Below are 20,618 nucleotides of genomic sequence, written 5' to 3'. Positions count from 1 at the left end.
AGAAGAGGTCACTGGAGCTATGACACTAGGCAGCACTCTCTTAGATGATTGAATGACAAAAACACAGCCCACAGCCCTAAATGCGACCTTCTCGGGAACATCATACAAGAGGGAGCAGAATGTAAGAGGCTGAGAATAGCGATGAGTGCTGCGGAATGCTTCTGGACACGTCATGACTCTTGTGCTCATGAGCTCACAAGAACTGTGATTACCTGCACAAGATCGGGCCAATCAATATTCCAGCATGGACAGAAGGGCTTACCCCTCCACCCTAGCTGAGGAGCTATTGGCAAATGAAGGCAGCTGGGAGAGGGAGTCATTTTTCTCTGGGGACGTGCCTGCCCCCCAACCAGACTGCCATGCTCAAGTGGATGATCATCCACCCATGTGCATGCAGGGAGCACTAACTGGATTCAGTTGGCTATATTTAAAAACAAACAAACAAACATGAATGTGGAAGTATTGGGGTGTCTGATGGGGGTGGGTGGGAGAGGAGAAGAGTTGGATATATGAAACTGACAAAGAATAAACATTTTAAAGGTTCATCCCAGAAGAAAATCTAGGAAAAGACTGCAGACCTAGGACCTAGGACCTGGCTGTGCATGTAGAGGGCCTTTTGAACACCATGTATTAAAATTGAGGGGGCTGGGGAGAATGGAAGGAGATGACCACAGCAACTAAATCCCAAACTGACAAGCACCTCAACCCAAACCACTGTGGATTTGTCAAGGCCTGCATTAGCCCAGCCCAATTCACGACATCTCCTAACTCCCCTCAGTCAAATCAACTCAAACAACGCGCCGGTCGCCCTGCCACCGCGCACGTACGCTCCGACTGCCACCTCAATCCCAGAGACCTCTGGGAATGTTTCGCGCGATCCGTGTTTCGGGCAGGGAACAGTGAGTGGTTCACAGTCGTGGTCTTCTCAGCATCCTGGGCAGGACAGACTGAGCTTGGCTTGGCGCGACGAGTTCTCCGTCTGGGAACTACATTTCCCAGCGGCATTGGGCGCAAGCGAAGTCCACTTCCGGCGCGTTCCGGCTGAACTGCCTGAGGGTCGGGAACCTTCAGGGCCGGGTTAGGCAGGGAGAGGGCGTGGCCGGCCAGGGCGTGGCGGGCGTGGCCTGGAGGGTGCGGGTGTGGCCGGGGGTGTGTCCGTGAGTCTCGGCCTCGGAGGGAGTCTGCGGCCTGCCCGGAGAGCGTGTGCCCCTCGTGTGACATGCGGGAGGTGTCGAGTGGGGGCCGCGGGAGCCCCGGGCCCTCCTGGGGCGCGGCACCCTCTGCACAAAGCCCAGGGCTGGGGGAGGTCCTGCCGTGGGAACTACAGCCGCTCGTGGCGTCCGCCGGGAAGGCCGCGCTCCAAGAATGGCCTGGCCTCCCAGGGCGGGCACAGAGCGGTGACCTCGGGGCCTGCGCACAAAGGTGAGTGGCCAGAGATGAATCTGTTCGGGGTGTGAAGGGAGGGTAAGGGCCGAAGTTCTCGAGGCCTTGTTGCTGGAGATGGTGTCTCTGGGCTCTGAGTGTGATGTTAGACGGCAATCATCCCTGAAAGCTCAACTTGGAGCCGGGCAGTCCAGCAGAAGTGCAGCGGGGGACGTGGACGTCTCCGGGGTCACCTTAGTTTAGACTTGTCTCCATGCCCATGCTTCAAGAGATGAAACTCCCAGGGGGCACTGGAGAGATGGCTCGTGGTGGCTCACAACCATCCAAGTCCAGTTGCAAGGGATATAATCCCCTCTTCTGAACTCCATGGGCACAAGACACGCACGTGGTGCACGTATATACATGCAGGCACACACACACACACACACACACACACACACACACACACACAACACATAAACTTTTAAAAAAGAGACAACCAAACTCCTTATCCTAGCCTCTCCCTACTCGGGCACAGGGTAATAACGGGATCTCATCTCACCTTTTCAAAATGGTCTGACCTTGCTCGTGTAGGGTGTAGCCTTGTGTAGACTTGGTGTCTAGTCCTTCCTTTTCCCAGCTCTGCTTTCCAGAGATACCAACTTCCTCCAGGAGATTAACCGCAAACAGGAAGTTGCCCCTCCAGGGACTAAACTGAAAGCCAAGTGTCAGGTGAGTCACATTTTTCTCTCTGCTCCCTGAAATAGTCCTGCCTTTTCAATACTTAATGATGTTTATTTTCTCTGAAAAGTTTTCAGTTTAAGAGACCTGTCCTGGGTGCTGTTTCCTCATACTCTGGTGAGTGATGGGCTACAGGGAAAGCTGCAAACTGATCAGGGCTCTTCCTCCTCCTTCCTTTCATCGAAGCTGCTCTTTGTTCGTGGAAGAAATGATACATCCCTTTGTTGTTCCACTTGTCTCAGAAGGACTTTGTTTTTTGACAAGGTTCATCTACATAGTCCTGATTGCCTTAGAACTCACTATGTAGACCAGGCTGCCTTGAACTACTGAGATCTGTGTGCCTCTCTCCTGAGTGCTGGGATGGAAGGTGTATGCTATCAAGCCCTGCTTCAGAAGGATTCTTACATTCAAATGCAGCAAACTTTCTACCTGATTTCTTTGAGAAACATAGGAGAAATATATTATGGCTAAGCCCCACGTAGGGGATAGAGTCAGGGGCTCAGTGGTAAGGCACTTGCTCTGTCAGTGTGAGGACCTGAGTGTGAATCCTCAGTACCAGGGTAAGAAGGCCAGTCAGTGTGTTCCTGTAGACCTCAGCATTTCCAGACAGAGCTCTCTGGCCCAGCAGCCTGGACAAAAAGGTGAACTTCTAATTTAGTGAGAAACCCTGTCTCAACGCAGTAAAGGAGGCTGCCCAGCATGCTGGTCGGGCAGGGCACAGGAACTATATACTCATGGGCACATACACCCCCCCCCCACACACACACAATTTTTAATTGAGCTGGTGAAAAGGTTCAGTGAGGAAAGGTACTTACTGCCCAGCTGGACAGCCTGTGTTTAATCCCAGGGAGCCACATGGAGGAAAGAGAAAAATGACTCCTGAAAGTTGTCTTGTGACATTAACGTGTGTGCTTGTATACACCCACACAATCAATGTAATATGGGTTTTTTTAGAAATAACTTTAAATTTAAAAACATCTCTTGATCTCTAAGAATCACAACCTGTTGACAGAAAGTCAAGAAAGCACGCGGGGATCCAGATTCCCTGACGTGGATCTGGGACGTCTTTTGTCTATTTCCTTTGATTTTGAGATAGGGTCTCCCTACGTAGCCTTGCTGACAGGGGCTCGCTGTGTAGACGGCCTTGAGCTCATGGAGATCTGCTTGTCTCTGCCTCCTGAATGCTGGATTAAAGGTGTACACCGCCAACCAGGCCTTCATCCTCATCTCTTCCTCTGGGCCTCATGCCTCGAGCTCCTGTGACCTCTGCTTCTACTCCTTTCTCTTCTGGGTGCCAGAGGGTGCTCTGCATGTCAGCGCTTGCTGTGTCAGCTCTCTGCTCAAAACTTTCCAAGGTGTCCTGAGGAAAGACCCCACCCTAAAGCAACGGGAAGCCGTCTGAGATGGGGTTCCTCGGTATCGCCGACATCCGCCCTTCACCATCATCCTCTTTGTTTCGGGAAAGTTGCCTACTCCTTTTGCAACCATACCCTTTAAAATCTCAACTTTCGGGTAGGTCAGTGGGGGACCAGAGTTTGGATCTCCACACATAAACCCGGCATGTGAGCGCTTGCACACACACACACACACACACACACACACACACACACACACACATGAGGGGGAGAGGAGAGAGAGAGAGAGAATGTGAAGAATAAAAGGGAGGAGGGAGGGAGCAGGGGTGATGACAGGCTCTGTTGTCTCAGTACTCAGGATACTGCCATACGTCATCCCAGCAGCATCTTGAGCCCAGAAGTTTGGGATGAGCCAAGGCATCGGCAAGATTTTGTTTCAGAAAGGGAAAGTCAAAACCAATTATTGCCAGTTATAAGAAGACATCTGACTGCTTTTCTCTCCTCTGGGAGTCACCAAATTCTAGTCTCCTTGATGGTGACAAGGCAGTCACAAATGCTAGGGAGAATAGATATGCATGTAGTAGGACTCAGACATGACTGGACAACATATTTGTTACATCGGCCCACTTAGAAAAGTGATTTCTAGTCGGGTGGTGGCGCATGCCTTTAATCCCAGCAGATTAAAGCAGAGCCAGGCGAAACTCTGTGAGTTCCAGGCCAGCCTGGGCTACCAAGTGAGTCCCAGGAAAGGTGAAAAGCTACACAGAGAAACCCTGCTTGAAAACCAAAACCAAATTGACACCAAAAAACCCTATAAAACCATTCTATTGTGGTGCCATTCAATGTAAACTGCATTGCTGTATACAAAATGTGGTCTTTCATATCCACCAAATAGCATCATTTTCAAAAATTTTTAAGAACATACAGATTAAAAAAATAGAAAGATGATGATTGGTTTGTTTAGTAAAGCATATATGAAAAGTATTTGAAAATCTGAAGAAAGAAAAAAAGATGAGTGCAAGACAGAGCATCCAGAATCACGAAGTTGAACTCTAGGCGTTGGCCTTGTAAAAAGCCCGTGGAAGATTGTGAGAATGTAAGGGTTCCTGTACAAATAGTCAGCGTCTTGCTTCCTTTCACTATTTTGAAAGAGAGTATCTTTTACTTACTCTTTGCCAATTTTGTGTGTGTGAACAATGTATGTTGATCATAGGCACCATGACTCCTCCCTCCCCAACCCCTAGCCCCTCTTCATATCATTTTCTTTTTCTGTGAATAACACACTGAATCGGTTAGTGCTGGCTGCTGCCTGCCCTTGTTGATTTGATCTTGTGCAAGTGACCACAGCTCAGTAGCTAATGAGTGTAACAGCCTGTCATATCCAGAAGGCAGAGTTGTAGCCGGACTCTTCTGTCCCACTTGCCACTTCCCAGATAACCACACAGAGACTCATTATTAATTATAAATGATCGGCTGATAGCTCAGGCTTGTTACTAGCTAACATTTTAAATTAACCTATATTTCTTGTCTATGCTCTCCCACATGTTGGTACTTCTTTTGGCATGGCACATTCATCTTGCTTCTCTCCACATCTCATAACTCCTGAGACTCGACTCCTCCCTTCTTCCAGCATTCCTCTGCCCCCAAATCCTGCCTAGCTATCGACATGTCAGCTCTTTATTAACCAATGAGAGTGATACATATTCACATTGTATAAAAAGATTGTTCCACAGCACAGCATGTCACAGCACTCCTTCCTATCTTCTAGTTTCCATAATGTCCCCTGAGCCTTTGGTATGGGATGATCAAGGTGTCCCATTCTGGGCTGAGCACTGGACATTCACTTATTCTCGGTACTTAGGCCAGTTATGTGTCTTTGTATGAACTGCTGCCCACTAATTCTGTTTGACACTATTTGAAATACTGTGTCTGCATTGAAATGTTTGGATATTAGTATAGTTGAAGGTTTCACTGCCAAATCTTGCTGAGTTTTGAGAACTAAAGTATTTAGCTTCTGTCAACTCAGGACACTAGTGTGATCCTTCGTAGTAGATGCCTACCAAAAAGCAGTCAGTGCTCTTTGTGGCAGATATAGGCAAAAAGGTGAGAGCTGAGCAGCATTTGTTTAGGCTAAATGCCCAGGCAGCATGCTAGTCCTGCTTTGCTCAAGCTCACAGAACGGTTCTCAGCTCCGCAAGTGTTGCCAGATGACAAATACTGCCTAGGCTCTTTCGGTCTGCAGCTTAGGAACCCCATCAGGAGTTTACTAACAGCTATGAGACAGCTCAGCCGGTAAAGCATTTGCAGGGCAAGTGTGAGGACCTGAGTTCAGTCCAACGCCTATTTTCTTTTTTTAAGTAGACCATGAATGAGGAAGAGATACACAGCATTGCCCCGGCCTACACACACACACACACACACACACACACACACACACACACAGAGTCACACCCACATACACAGATAATCACTTAAAAACTATTTCATTGCTGGGCATCGGTGGCGCATGCCTTTAATCCCAGCACTTGGGAGGCAGAGCCAGGTGGATCTCTGTGAGTTCAAGGCCAGCCTGGTCTACAGAGAGATCCAGGACAGCACCAAAACTACAGAGAAACCCTGTCTTGAAAAACAAAAAAAAAAAAAAAAAATTTTGTTTTCATCTTGTCTTTCTATGATTGAGTTAAAGTGCCTTCAGAGTTTGGCGCAGGCTAAAGTTGTGATTGGAACTGATCTGTAGACCAGGCTGGCCTCAAACTCGGATTAAAGGTGTGCACCACTAACTCAGCTACAACTATTTTTTCTCTCAACTTTTGTACCAAATTTTCAAATGACCATTTAAGTTTATTTATTTAATAATTTTGTAAGGGTATTTAGTTTAGCTTCACTATATATCCTGGCTGATCTGTAAATCAGTGTGTAGACCAGGTTGGCTCACAGAGATCTGCCTGCCTCTGCCTCCCTGGGATTAAAGGTGTGGGTCGCCACATCCAGCAGAAATTCTGTGAGTTTGTAAGTGTGTAAGCTGGGAACTGAACTCCTATCTGAAAGAGCAGCCAGGGTTCCATACTTGCTAGTCCATGCCTTTGTTTAGATTGTCTGTGGGGTTAGTGGACTATAAGCCACATTTTGGTGTATGTTGAGCTATGTTTTGTGCTACTCGTTCAAATGTTAAGTAACAAGGAAAAAATAAGGCTTCCTTTTGTGCCATCAAACCCACAGGTCCTCTTATTTTAAAAATGCTTTTTGTTACTAAAAACATTATAGATTAGTGCCCTCAAATACCAAGTGCCTTGTCTTTTCCCCAAAATGACCCAACTCTGCTTCTTCTTTTGGTTGGTTTTTTAGACATTGTCTTACTGCATAGCTCTGGCTGGTCATGGACTGAAGAGCTGCCTGCCTCCACCTCCCAAATCGTGGGACTGCAGGTGTGGTGGCTCAAACCTTTAATCCCAGCACTTGGGAGATGGAGGCAGGCAGAATGTCTGAGTTGGGGCTTCCCTGGTCAAGTTCCAGGATAGCCAGGTCTACACAGAGACCCTGTGTGGAAAACACAACAGAGAAGAATACTATTACTTCTGTGTGCAGATGGTGGAAACAATCCCACCTGTGCTCATTTGAAGATGAGATCAGGAACCATTGATTCATAAAAGCCAGCACGTGTAGGAACACAGAGTTGGAAGAGTAGAATGAGATAATTTCTATGTATTTGTTGTGTTCTGCAACTGAATTTGGCTCTGTAGCCCAGGCTAGCTCCAAACAACACTTCTTGTTTAGTGTCTCCAGTGCTGGGATTGTGGGTTGTGCTACCATATCCATATGCTTTTGTTCTGGTTTGGGGTTTGGTTTGGTTTTTCTAGACAGGGTTTCTCTGTGTAGCTTTGGTGCCTCTCCTGGATCTCACTCTGTAGACCAGGCTGCCCTCAAACTCAGATCCTCCTGCCTCTGCCTCTGGAGCATAGGGATTAAAGATGTGGGCCATGTTCTTGGATTCTGAGAGTGAGTCTCTTGTAGCCCTCATGTCTTTTAGACTTGGTACTTTATACATAACCGAGGGAGGTTTCAAAATTATGGCAAGCATCTGGCACCCACCTGTCTCTAGGTTGGGATTACTGATGTTCCATCATACACAGCTGGACTACAGTAATTGATTATTTTTTAATTGTCTTTGGGAATGGGGTAGGTGCCAGGTCTCACACATGGAGACCAGAAGACAGCTTGTCAGAGCTGGTGCTCTCCTTCCACTGAGTAGGTCCAGGGGATTTAGCTGGGGTCATTGGGCTTGGCTGGAGACACCTGTACCCTGAGCCATTTACAGATCCATAGAATGCATTAATTTCTGCTTTACTAAACAGTATCAGTGTGTTTGGGGAGGGCTTATATTATAAGGAGTGAAGACATTTAGGAGGCAGGAGAGTTAAACTGATCTGGCTCCTTCTTGCCTCCCAGGCTTCTAGACCAACACCGAGCCCATCCCTGTGGTTAAAGGAGGAGGTCTGTTGAGACCGGAGTCATTTTATAGAATTCCAACTTGTCAGAGACTAAGGGAATATTCCCAGCAGACATGGCTATCAACACGACTCGAGACAGCCTCCCCTCAGAGCAGACACCATCACCTACATCCCAGGACTGGAATTCAGAAAAAGAAGACTACAGCCCTGAGGTCTGGCACTTGAAGTTCAGAGCTTTCAGCCCCTCAGAGCAGTCAGACCCCATCCAGGATCTGAAGAGGATCTCTGAGCTGTGCTATCAGTGGCTGAGACCAGACCTGAATAGCAAGGAGGAGATCCTGGATCAGCTGGTGTTGGAGCAGTTCATGATCTCCATGCCTCCAGAACTGCAGGCCTTAGTGAAGGAGAGCGGAGTGAAGAGCTGCCAAGAGTTAGAGAAGATGCTGAGGGATGGCGGGAAACCTCAACATTGGGTAAGCATGGCTTTGGCTGTGGGCTGAGGGAAAGGACAGCCTTGGGGCTGTGGGGACCTGGAGGCAGAACCCACTGAGGGTCCTGTGCTTAGTCAGTGGTTCCTAAGAGGAGGGTTTGGGCTTCCCAAGTGATAAATGGCAATGTCTGGGGACCTTTATGGGCTTGTTTTGTCTTTGTGAATGTGGCCCAGACACTTGGCTTAGAGCCAAGGAATTGTGCAGATCAGAAACACTGTAAGCTAACAGGCTCATCTTGAGTCAGAGTGCAGAAGCCTTGTTTTGGGTTTTTATTTTTGTTTCCTTTTGTCTGTTTTTTTTTTTTTTTTGTTTGTTTTTTTCCCCTTTGAATCTGTGTGTGGTGCTCATGCAGGCCACAAGAGGGCATCTGATCCCCTAGGAGCTAGAGTTACAAACAGTTCTGCGCCACCATTTTGTGGGTGCTGGGGATTGAACTAGAGCCCTCTGGAAGAGCAGTCAGGGAGGTGGAGTCGGGGAGATAGGAGAGGACAGAGGGAAATCTCTTGTGGGGATATAAAATAGATATGTAAATACTTTTTTAAAGGAAAGGGGGAAGGAAGGATCAGGTAGGGTAGTACAAGCCTTTAGGCTTAGCTCTCAGGAAGCATGAGAATCTGGCAGAATCTGAGTTCAGGCCAGTTAAGTCTACATAGTGAGACCCTCTCTCCAACAATAAATGTGAGTCCACAATCAAAATAAAGCTGATAAAACACAATGCTACCCTGGACTCGAAGCCATTCAGAGGGCTAAGGTATCAGGTATCAGGTTAGTCTGGGCTACACACCATTTTGGTCAGGGACAGCCTGGGCAAATAGGCAAGAATTTAAACTGAAAATATTTTAAAAGCCAACAGAGAGGGCAGAGGTAGAACACAGGCCTAGAATCCACCAGTGAGGAGAGAGGCTTGTGGCTCAGCCACAGAGTGCTTGCTGCACAAAGCCCTAGCACCATATACAAGAGAAGAAGCAGGAAAAAACCGAGTGGAATAACCATGTCTGACTGGGTATGAGCGAAGGAAGCCACAGTGACGGGGGAGGAAGGGGTCCGTGCTCCTGCAGAGTCTCTCAGGTCCAGAGTGAGGCCAAAAGTCGTCAGGAAAGTTTCTTTTCACTGTCCACTCTTCCCTTTACCTGTCCCAGACCCATACCACTTCCCCAGTTCCCAACTTCTGGTCCTCTTAAAAATACCCTGTCCCTGCCCCTAAGTCTGGTTTGCGGGATCCATAAGGGCCCTGGGTGTGGAGGCTCTCACCGGAGCAGGGTCCACCTCCTCCGGGCCACACCAAAAAAAACAAAACAAAACAAAACAACAACAACAACAACAAAAAACGCTCTCCGTCCCCATGTGCATAGCTCCTTGGTCAGGGTGGGGATTCCTGATTGCCTCTCCCTCCAGGCTGGAATGTGTCTGGCTGGATACTGTGAAGGAGTCTGCAGGCATCTCCAGCTGTGTGAGCTCATGAATGCAGGGGTGTCCTCTCTGAAACACTCTGCCCTGTTCTTAGCCTCCCAACTCTGCATCTTAGAATCTTAGTAGATCATATTATCTTTAGACAGGGTGTCTCTAAATAGTCCTGGGTGTCCCGGAGCTGTGTAGACCAGGCTGGCCTCCAACTCAGACATCTGTCTGCCTCTGCTCCCCAAGCCCTGGGATGAAAAGTGTTCAGTACCACACCTGGCTAAGAGTTTTCAGTGTTCAGTCGCTATCACTTGGAAGTCCACAATATGTAGCAGAGGAGGACCCCCCCCCATCAGAAATAATCATTCAACCACCAATTTATTTTAAAGTTATCCTATTTTATAGGATGGGTATTTTGCTTGTGTGTATCTGACACCCATGTGTGCCTGCTGCCTGCAGAAGTGAAAAGGCGTCAGATCCCCATCATCACCTGAGGAACTGGGGTTACCGATGGCTGTGAGCCTCCTTGTGGCTGCTGAGACTCAAACCCAGGATCTCTGCAACAGCAGCCAATGTTAAGCTCTGAGCAGCCTTTCCTCTAGCCTCATTAGCCCAAATCTTAATAGCACCAAGGTTGAGAGGCATTTTGCTTGTAGAGTGAGGGCAGAGAAGATCATGCATAGAGAATTAAAATAGCAACCAATATGAGGTGCAGAGATGTGGTGGCTTCACGTTCATGGCAGACTTACAAGTAAGAGGAGAGTATTGGTTTATGTGGGGTATGGGAGTAGGTCATGGAAGTGTGAACATTCCTACAACTGGGGAAATTGAGTGGGCCACAGGAAGTAGAGACAGATGTCTATGCTCTACCTCTCCATTGAAGGAACACACACCCATAATTTTTCTCTGTCCCCTGTCAAGAAAGAGGAAGTTTAGCTGGATATAGTTCCTGAGATCAGAGAACAGGACGACCCAAGACCCAAGCAGAGCCCGGGGAATGACTTGGTGCAGGAGAGGGATGAGACCTCTGTGTTGAGCCCTCAGGACCCTGAGCCCACACAAGGTTCTGGTGAGTTCCAGGTGGGAACTGACTGGGACTTACTACTCCTTGCCCAGCACTCCCTTCCTGTGGGAGGAAGCTGACCACCCCCTCCCACCCCCTCTGTCACTAGCCTTCCAGAGCATTCTACAGGCTGAGCTCTCAGGGTTGAGATGTAGATGGGATGTCCCCAGCCAGCACCAGAGTTTAGTTCTAAAGATTCTGGTATGATTGGGATGATCTTTAAGTGTTTGTGTCCCCCAATCCCCTGGAGCTGAGGACCAAACCCAGGGCCTTGCACTTGCTGGGCATGCGCTCTACCACTGAGCTAAATACCCAAGCCAGTGTTGTGTGACTTAGTGCCGAAAGGTACTGGCCCTCCAGTTGATTACTTGTGATCCATCTCAGGACCCTCATGGTGACAGGAGAGAACTAACCCAAAAGTTGCCCTCTGACCTCCACATTCTTAGGGTGCCACCTCCCTCCATAATCAAGTAAATAAATGCAATCCATTTTTGAGAGGGACTCTCAAGTTTTAAATGTTGTATGTGGACTTCCCTCCATCAGATTCTGTCAGAGGAGAGGATGTGAAGATGCCCCAGGAAGATACAAATACAGATGCTGTCACACCGTTCACCCATGTTCTGGAAAGAAGAGATTTAGCTGCACACACAGATCTTCAGAGTCTTTCTAGTTCCAATGGAGACAAGGTTCCCACTTGTCAAGGAGGGGCCTCCTGTGTGGACAGGACAGAAGATGGGCAGCTAGGGCTTGCTACCCTACGACCTGTAGAGCCTGTTGATCATCTCGCTGGCCAGGCTAAGTTTGTGTGCAGTGAATGCAAGAAGAGCTTCCTGTACAGGTCTCAGTTCATCATCCACCAGAGGTCACACACAGGAGAGAGACCCTTTGAGTGCAGCGTGTGCAAAAAGGGGTTTGTGCAATCCTCAGACCTTCGGGTCCACAAGCGCATCCACAGGGGTGAAAAGCCTTACGTGTGCAGAATCTGCAGCAAGAGGTTTGCCCACAAGTCCACCCTTCTGGGTCGCCTTAGGATCCACACAAAGGAGAAGCCTTATGAGTGTGAGCACTGTGGAACATGCTTCTACCACAAGGGCAACCTCAGTGTCCATCTGGGAACCCACAGCGACTCAAGACCTCACAGATGTAAGGAGTGTGACAAGGCCTTCAGACAGCAGGGGACTCTGAAACGACACATGAAAATCCATTCAAGAATGGCATCCTTTGCTAGATGTGGAACAAGGATGACTGGACTGCTACTCACATCACCAGTGAGGCTACCTGGAAAACAGGACCCCAAGAAAGACACGGAGAAATGGCTGAGATCTACATGAACAGCCTGGACATGACTGGGAGCAATGAAGGGCAAGGGTTCGAGGGAAAGAGAGCGGGAGATCCTAGCTGGATCAAGAAAAGAGAGGGAGAACAAGGAATAGGAGACCATGGTAAAATGAAGACCACATGAGAAAAGGAAGAAACAAAAGAGCTAAAAGAGGCCCACAGAAATCCACAAAGATACCTCCACAAAAGACTGCTGGCAATGGCCGAGAGACAGCCGGACTGACCTAATCTGGTGATGGGATGGCCAAACACTCTAATAGTTGTGCCAGAAACCCCATCCAAGGACTGAGGAATCTGGATGCAGAGATCCACGGCTAGGCCCCTGGTGGAGCACTGGGAGTCTAATTAGTGAGAAAGAAGAGGGTTTATATGAGCGAGAATTGTTGAAGCCAAGGTTGGATAAAGCACAGGGACAAATAACCAAATGAATGGAAGCACAGGATCTATGACCCAAAGGCTGAGGCGCCCCAACTGAATCAGGCCCTCTGATAGGTGAGACAGTCAATTGGCTTGATCTGTTTGGGAGGCATCTAGGCAGTGGTACCAGGTTCCTGGGCTCATTGCATGAGTTAGCTGTTTGAAAACCTGGGACTTATGCAGGGACCCTTGGCTCAATCTGGGAGGAGGGGAGTGGACCTGCCTGGACTGAGTCTACCAGGTCAATCTCAGTCCTCGGGGGAGACCTTGATCTGGAGGAGGTGGGAATGGGGGGTGGGCTGGGGGGAAGGGGAGGGGGGCAGGAAGGGAAAGAACAAGGGAATCTGTGGCTATTATGTAGAACTGAATAGTATTGTAAAATAAAAAAAAATAAAGAAAAAAAAAAAGATAGGCATCCTTGTGAGTCTGTATCCAGATTGAAGTCTTTTCCAAGAGAGACTGTTGCTAGGTTACCCTTGTTACATAGCAACAGCTTCGGAGCACTTAAAGTGATGTCTCATCTTTTGAAGGTCTGAGGACAATTGTGTTTCACTGTGCCCCACTGATGAGTGTGTGTGTTTGAGACAGAATCTCACTATGTGTCACTGGGTGTCCTGGAAACTCACTATGTAGCCCAGGCTAGCTTGAAACACAAGAGACAACTGGGCTATGTAGACCAGATTGGCCATGAACTTGTGACTGGACTCATACCTCTGCAAAGAGTGTTGAGGATGCCCCTCCTTGGCAGGTTTTTGTTATATTTGTTTTTACTTGGTGCTGTAATTCTCAAGTTGTCAACATTGCGTCACAAAATGGGAGTGATGTTTTTCTCCTCATAACACTGTAAAATGTGACTTTCCAATGAATTTCTTGGTATCTGTCCAAGGACAAGACTTTTATAGTTGTGTTTATGTCCCCATTATCACTATTATTATTGTTGTTATTCATTTTTATTTTGGTTTTTGGAAACAGGGTTTCTCTCTGTAATGTTGGTGCCTGTCCTGGATCTTGCTCTGTAGACCAGGCTGGCCTCGAACTCACAGAGTCCTTCCTGGCTCTGCCTCCTGAGTGCTGGGATTAAAGGCTTGAGCCACCACTGACAGACCTTCCTTTTTTTTTTCTTTTTGAGATAGGGTTTTGATATGTAGCATTGACTGACTTGGAACGATACTGCTCAGGATGGTGATGGGCCAGTCTCCTGCCTCTGTCTTCAGAGTTCTGGGATTACTGGCTTGCACATCATATCCACCATGTGGAGCTCAAAAACTTTTTTTTTTATTAATAAGGGTTTTTATTTTTATTTATTTATTTTTAACTTTTTGCTTTTGCTTTTTTAAAAATTATTATTTTACAACACCATTCAGTTCAACATAATAGCCACAGATTCCCCTGTTCTCCCCCTCTCGCCCCCCCCAGCCCACCCCCCATTCCCACCTCCTCCAGATCAAGGTCTCCCCCGAGGACTGGGGTCGACCTGGTAGACTCAGTCCAGGCAGGTCCATTCCCCCATCCCAGCCGAGCCAAGTGTCCCTGCATAAGTCCCAGGATTCAAACAGCCAACTCAGACATCCCACGGCTGGGCCCCTGGTGGCGCACTGGGAGTCTAATTAGTGAGAAAGAAGAGGGTTTATATGAGCGAGAATTGTTGAAGCCAAGGTTGGATAAAGCACAGGGACAAATAACCAAATGAATGGAAGCACAGGATCTATGAACCAAAGGCTGAGGCGCCCCCAACTGGATCAGGCCCCCTGAATGTGTGAGACAGTCATTTGGCTTGATCTGTTTGGGAGGCAGCTGTGCATTGGTGCCGAGTCCTGGGCTCAAAAAACTTTTTGAGGCAGAATCTCTCCTTGTTTTCCAGGCTAACCTTGAAATCACTGCCATCCTCCTGCTCGGCATCTGGAGTTGTGGGATTACAGATTTGAGCCAGGGCATCCAGCATAAATTTAAAGTTTTGTCTTTTTATGTTTTAAGTGAGCATCTGTCATTGTTAAGGAAAATGTCCAGCAGGTGGAAGCAAAGGCCCTTTTCTGACCTGTGGGGCAGGCTGGTTCGGCTTTGACTAGGTAATGCTGCAACCGTTCCATGATTCAAACAAAGGAATGCTTTTCTTAGTGTCTTTAGATGTCTTGTTTTATGTGCCCTGTGCACTGTGCGTGTGCTTGTGGTGGTCGGAATAAGGCATCAGTTCTCCTGCAGCTGCTGTCATAGGTAGTTGTGAGCCATCATGTGGGTGCTGGGAATGCAGCCTTGATCCTCTGAGAGAGCTGGGAGTGCTCTTAAGCCCCGAGCCCACTCTCCAGCCCGAGGGAATGCATTCTAGACGATAAAACAATAAGAGCCACATCTATTTGAAGTCACGTAGAGTTTTGTGCATGCAGTGGGAAGCTAAACTTGCCTACCATTCCCATCTCCCCAAATTTGTTTTTTAAAGATTTATTTAAACAACAACAATAAACTAATGTTGCAGGGGCAATGGCTGTGCACACCTTAATCCTGGCTCTTGTAGGCAGAGGCAGGTGGATCTCCGAGTTCGAGGCCAGCCTGGTCTACAGAGTGAGTTCCAGGACAGCCAGGGCGACACAGAGAAAGCCTGTTTTGGGAAAAAATAAAGATTTATTTTAAATTAAATATGTGTTTATAGGCCAGAAGAGGATAAAAACCCGTTCCCTGAAACTCGAGTTAGAGGAGGTTGTGAGCTGCCCAGTGTGGGTGCCGGGAGCCGAACTCAGGTTTTCTGCAAGATCACTGTACCCTAACCACATCTCCAGGTCCCCAGGTTTTAACTGCATTTATTTCTTTCTCGTCTGGAGGTGGGTGAATATGTGTCCTGATGCCCATGTGATGGTCAGAGGACAAGCTGTGGAGGTCATTTCTCTTTCCACCTTGGCACAGCCTGGGATAGAACTCTGGTCACTGGGCTTGCTGGTGCCTTCACCTTCTGAATGATCTCCCTGTCTCAGATTTGCTATGGTTTGTAAATCTCATCGTGAGTTATTTTGTTCTCATGACAATGAAATCGATGAGGTTGTTATTAGTAGGTAAGTGTCTCTTGCTTGGATCATAGCTTGTCTTTGTTATGCCAGGACTTATTTATTTTTTATTTTAATTTTTTTTATTTATTGTCAGTACTGAAGATCAATCCTGGGGCCTCCAGCGCCTTAGGCAAGTGCTCTGCCATTGAGTCACACCTCCAGCCTCTCATTGGATTCTGAACAAGCATACTCCTACTGAGTCACATTTTTTTTTTTTAATTTTGGGGCAGGGTCCTGGAACTCATTATAGTCCAGGCTGGTCTTGAACTTGCGATCTTCATGCCTCAGTCTAAAATTTTAATTTTAAAATTAATTAATTAATTTATTTTTCTATTACCAGCTTGATGCAGTATGTATTCTTATCTTAATAGTGAGATGTTTCATTGAGGCTTGCTCAGTAATTGAGTAAAACTGAAATTTATTATAAGCCACAGTCGTCCTAGGGACCTCCATGCTATATATATAGCCTCCATGGTTCTATGGGTTGTGGTCTGATTGTTCTTTATTTTATATCTAGAATCCACTTAAGAGTGAGTACATACCATGACTGTCTTTCTAGGTTTGGGTTACCTCACTCAGGATGATTTTTTCTAGTTCCATCCATTTGCCTGCAAATTTCATGCTTCCATTGTTTTTCTCTGCATAGCTTGTTTTTCAATATTACATTTTTTTGAGACATGTTCTCATGTAGCCCGGGCTGGCATGAAATCCTCGTCACAGCTGAGGATTGATTTGAACTCCTAACCATTCTGCCCTTTCCTCCCAAGTGCTGCCACGCCTGGCTTATGCATTTTTTAAAAAAAATTTTATTTATTTTAAATGTGTATATGTGTGTGGTGGTTGGGGGGTCGGGGGACAGTGGGATGTGTGCATGAGAGTATAGTGGCCTGGAGAGGCCAGAAAAGGATGTTGCATCTCCTGGAGCTGGAATTGCAAGCCACCATTGTGGGTGATGAGGGAATCCAGCTCAGGTGATCTGCAAGTGGAGTACATGCTCTTAAATACTGAGTCATCTCTCCAGCCCCTATTTTTCCTTTAATTTTTATTTATCGTTATGGAGGTTTTACCTGTAGTGCCCTTGGAAGGCCAGAAGAGGGCGTTGGATGCCCTGCAACTGGAGTTACAGATGGTTGTGAGCTGTCTGGTGGGTGCAGAGAATCGAACCCAGGTCCTCTGTAAGGAGAGCCAGTCATCTTCACCACCCTCTCTCCAGCCTTCATTTTTAACAGATACTTGTAAACTCTCTTTGTTGGGTACCATATACTACTTCAATGCATGTATACGTTGCCCAGGGTTAAAAGTGTTCTCCTCCAACGCCTGTCATTGCCAGTGGAGACTTTCAAAGCCTTTTCTTCTGCTGTGGGATAGCAGCAACATCAGAGCCTAATTCTCCATCCAACCATGACTTAGTGCCCACTAAAGAATAAGAGCTTCATTTACTAATCTAAGGGATCTCTTTGTAACAAACATATTGATAACTGAATTTTTTTTTCAAAAGCTAGCTAGCTAACCAGATGTATGGTACACCCAGAAATTTCTACAGCACACAATGTCGAGACAAGAGAAAGTCATACAGAGAAATCTACAGGGAGATCTGTGCTTTCTCATCTGTCTTAGTTTCCGTCATTGGAAACAGGAAAACTATTGGTACTAGAAGTTTTGTGTATCCGTTTATTTGTATGTCTATACCTTGTGCACATACACCCACATGGAGGGCAGTGGACAACCCACCGGCATTGGCCTCTCTTACCATCCTTTGGGTCCTGGGGATGGAACTCAGGTTTCATCACGCTTGGGACCAAGTGCCCCATCTACCCACTGAGCCATCTGGGGGAGTCACCACTTGCATTTTAATTACAAAGTTTCTTGAGGAATATTTAGTGAGCAGGAAAAACAAAAAACCAGCAATCACACAACCAACATGTAAAACGGTGTCTCCAAGAATGCCAATTACTGAGCCTAAGTGTGCTCAGGAGCCCGCTGAGAGCGCTCGTAGGGGGCTGGGGATCAGACTTGTCCTTCGACGGCGCAGAGGTAGCCACAGAGGATGGAGAAACGTCAGCAGTGGCGCCTGCCATCAGGTCAACAGCTGAAGAAAGAACACAATGTCAAAACATCTTTGGTGCACGCTGGACAGCTGGCTAATTAATCCCCAGCACAGCGCGGCAACACTCACTAGCTATTTCAGAGTTTAGCTCTTGAATTGGTTCAAATTGCTTTATTCCCAAATCCTCCTGCCCAACTCAAAGCTATCTTTCTTCCTCTTTGGTGCTTGTTTTTGTGTGTGCCCGCACAGGATGGGTGGAGTAAATTGGCCACGGAGATCCCATGGCGATGAGAGTTGTTGAGAGTCCCCGTGGGAGCCTGGGAGCGCCTAACACCACTTTTAATGAGTCCCGGGAGAGTGAAGTTCAATTCCTGCCAGCTGCCGTTTTAAATTAGCACCAGAAAGTTAACTCCGAGAACCTGGAAAACATCGTTTGTCAATTGCTGGCCCCCGAGGGTGGCCTGCCTTTACTCAGTGCTCATTAATTTAAAGTGATTTTTGCCTGTGTCTGATCTAAAGAGAGTACACATGTGTTCATCAAATACACTTGATAACACAGAGAAAGGACAATGGAGAATGTTTATATTGTTCCCAATCCCATTTTACTTACAGTTTTTTGTTTTGTTTTGTTTTGTTTTGTTTTCACCATGCACAAGTCTGCATTCGCCACCCTGTCCATGTGAAAGTCAGAAAAGACCATTTTTCCAGGAGTCAGCTCTCTCTCTCTCTCTTCACTGTGTGGGTTCAGAGACTAGAGCTTCGGTTGCTGGTCTTGGCAGCAAATGCCTTTCCCTGCCAAGCCGTCTCACTGGCCGACAGTTGCGCTGCGGTCTGTTTTGTTTTTAAACCAGGTCTCCTGTAGCTCAGGTTGGCCTCTAACTGGCTAAGTCACCAAGTCTGGCTTTGAACTCCTGATTCTGCTCCCTCCACCTTCCCAGTGCTGGGTTTACAGGCAGGCTCCATGCTTCCTGACTCCAGTGACAAGTTTAATACTGATGGTGGCTTTTAAAGATTTTTGTGTGTATGCATAATTATCTACATTTGTGTGCATAAAAAATTTAGACACACGTAACAACTGTCCCTTAGGATCCAGGGGAAAGTAGTTCAAACATCTGCTTCTAAAAACCACAATCAATGGATGCTTAAATTCCATATTTTTTAAAAAAAAAGTGTCCCAATTTGCATATAATCTATGCATAATCTCATATTAAATCACCTCAAGGCCAGGTGGTGGTGGTGCACGCTTTAATCCCATTGCTGGGGGGGCGGGGGAGAGGCAGGGGGATCTCTGTGAGTTCAAGGCAAGCCTGGTCTACACAGAGAGTTCTAGGACAGCTAGGGCTACACAGAGAAACTTTGTCTCGACAAAAAAACAAACAAACAAAAAAACAACCTTATAACAGCTGATGCAACAAAATTCTATGCAACTAACTAGTACACCATATTGTTGAAGAAGTGATGTGACAAGAAGTCTGCAACATTCAATATGGATGTAACTCTCTTTGTGTGTGGGGGGGGGAGTGGTGATCTGCTCCACCTTATTCTTTTGAGGCAGGAGCTCTCCTTCGACGTGGCACTAGCTGGCAGCCAGCAAGCTCCAGCTAATGTTCTTTCTCTGTGCATCCCCGACAACGCTGGGGGTTACAGGTGGGCGTGACCATGCCCAGCTTCTTTGGAAGGCTCTGGAGACTTGAACTAAGGTTCTCACATTTGTATGTGCTCTTACCCAATGAGCCACCTCCCAGCCTTGGTGCATTTTTTTTTTCTTCTTCAAATATTTAACCATCTGAAGTTGGCTGAATCAGAGGATGTGGAATGCAGACGTGAAGAGCTGTCAAATGTGCATATATTACACACATGATATGAACATTTTATATATATATATATATATATATATATATATATATATATATATATATATAAAGTTTACTTTGTAGGCTAGCATACAGAGTAGTGAGTTGTTTTTGTTTGTTTTTTGCTTTTTCAAGACAGAGTTTCTCTTGGTAACAGAGCTGTCCTGGATCTCGCTCTGTAGCCCAGGCTGGCCTTGAACTCACAGAGATCCGCCTGCCTCTGCCTCCCCGAGTGCTGGGATTAAAGGTGTGCGCCACCACTGGGTGGCCAGGGTAGTGAGTTTTATCATGGCCTCTTCGCATATATATATGTGTCATTATACTTGGTTCTCCCTTCTGCCCAAGGCAGGGAGCATAGGGCACAGTGTAGCCTAGGACACTAGTTTGTACTGCGCGCACAGACGCCCCCTTGTGGCGGCTCAGCTCCTTCACTTGCACTTCCTATGCACAAACACGCGCCCCCCCCCCACACACACTAAACAATGCGCCTAGCAGCCTCTTGAGTTCCTCTTGAGCGTGTATCAGGCTACTGTGCTCCCGTCTCTGAATATAAGTTTCCCTGGCCCTAGTAAGAAACAACCAGGAAGTGGGGGTCACTCTGAATGGACACTGCGCATGCGTCCGTTGTCCTGTGATGCCGGTGCCCCGAGCAAGGCAAGGACAGGGGGTGTAGAGAAGAGTCGGACATCGCTGGGGAGATGGAAGGCGCGAGTTTATGTTGGAGTCTCAGAAGGCGGCAAAGAAACCAAGATTGTGGTGGGAAAGCCCCTAAAGCAGTGATTCTCAACCCGTGGGCCGTGGCCCCCGGGGGGGAGGGCGGTCACAATCTGATATTTACATTATGATTCATGACAGAAAAAATGACAGCTATGAAGTCGCAACGAAAATAATTTCATGGTTGGTGTGTGGGGGGTCACCACAATATGAGGAACTAACTGTATTAAAGGGTCGGGGCGTTAGGAAGGTTGAGAGCCGCTGCTTAAAGGGAGACTGGAGATGGAAAGGTGACCTGAGGTGGAGGGCTTGTCAGTGAAGGTGTCAGAGACAAGTGAGGACCAGGAGATACCCCA

At 47.2% G+C, this 20,618-nt stretch overlaps 2 protein-coding genes and 1 long non-coding RNA gene across 3 annotated transcripts in view; 2 read left to right on the top strand and 1 right to left on the bottom strand.

Annotated features, from left to right (window-relative positions):
- LOC114685786 (zinc finger protein 667-like) overlaps positions 1-20,618 on the bottom strand; it is a 185,079-nt gene that overhangs the window by 93,352 nt on the left and 71,109 nt on the right.
- On the top strand, positions 1,346-2,315 carry LOC114685788. Its single transcript, XR_003733496.1, has 3 exons — positions 1,346-1,422; positions 2,003-2,094; positions 2,174-2,315. It is a non-coding gene; the product is annotated as an uncharacterized LOC114685788 (long non-coding RNA).
- On the top strand, positions 8,020-20,328 carry LOC114685770 (zinc finger and SCAN domain-containing protein 5B-like). Its single transcript, XM_037202263.1, has 4 exons — positions 8,020-8,359; positions 11,402-12,072; positions 19,251-19,342; positions 20,118-20,328. Exons 1-4 carry the CDS (start codon positions 8,020-8,022, stop codon positions 20,326-20,328), a joined length of 1,314 nt encoding a protein of 437 aa, XP_037058158.1.

The sequence above is a fragment of the Peromyscus leucopus genome, chromosome 1 (assembly GCF_004664715.2).
Source record: "Peromyscus leucopus breed LL Stock chromosome 1, UCI_PerLeu_2.1, whole genome shotgun sequence".
Classification (NCBI taxonomy): Eukaryota; Metazoa; Chordata; class Mammalia; order Rodentia; family Cricetidae; genus Peromyscus; species Peromyscus leucopus.
The sequence above is the reverse complement of the archived record's forward strand: the minus strand, read 5'-3'. Positions and strand labels throughout refer to the sequence as shown.

Coding starts and splice junctions, on each gene's coding strand:
- LOC114685770 (XM_037202263.1), top strand. CDS start 8,020: ATGGCTATCAACACGACTCGAGACAGCCTCCCCTCAGAGCAGACACCA. Junction 8,360..11,401: donor AGAGAAGATGCTGAGGGATG/GCGGGAAACCTC, acceptor TCCCTCCATCAG/ATTCTGTCAGAGGAGAGGAT. Junction 12,073..19,250: donor TGAAAATCCATTCAAGAATG/GCATCCTTTGCT, acceptor CTTTTGAGGCAG/GAGCTCTCCTTCGACGTGGC.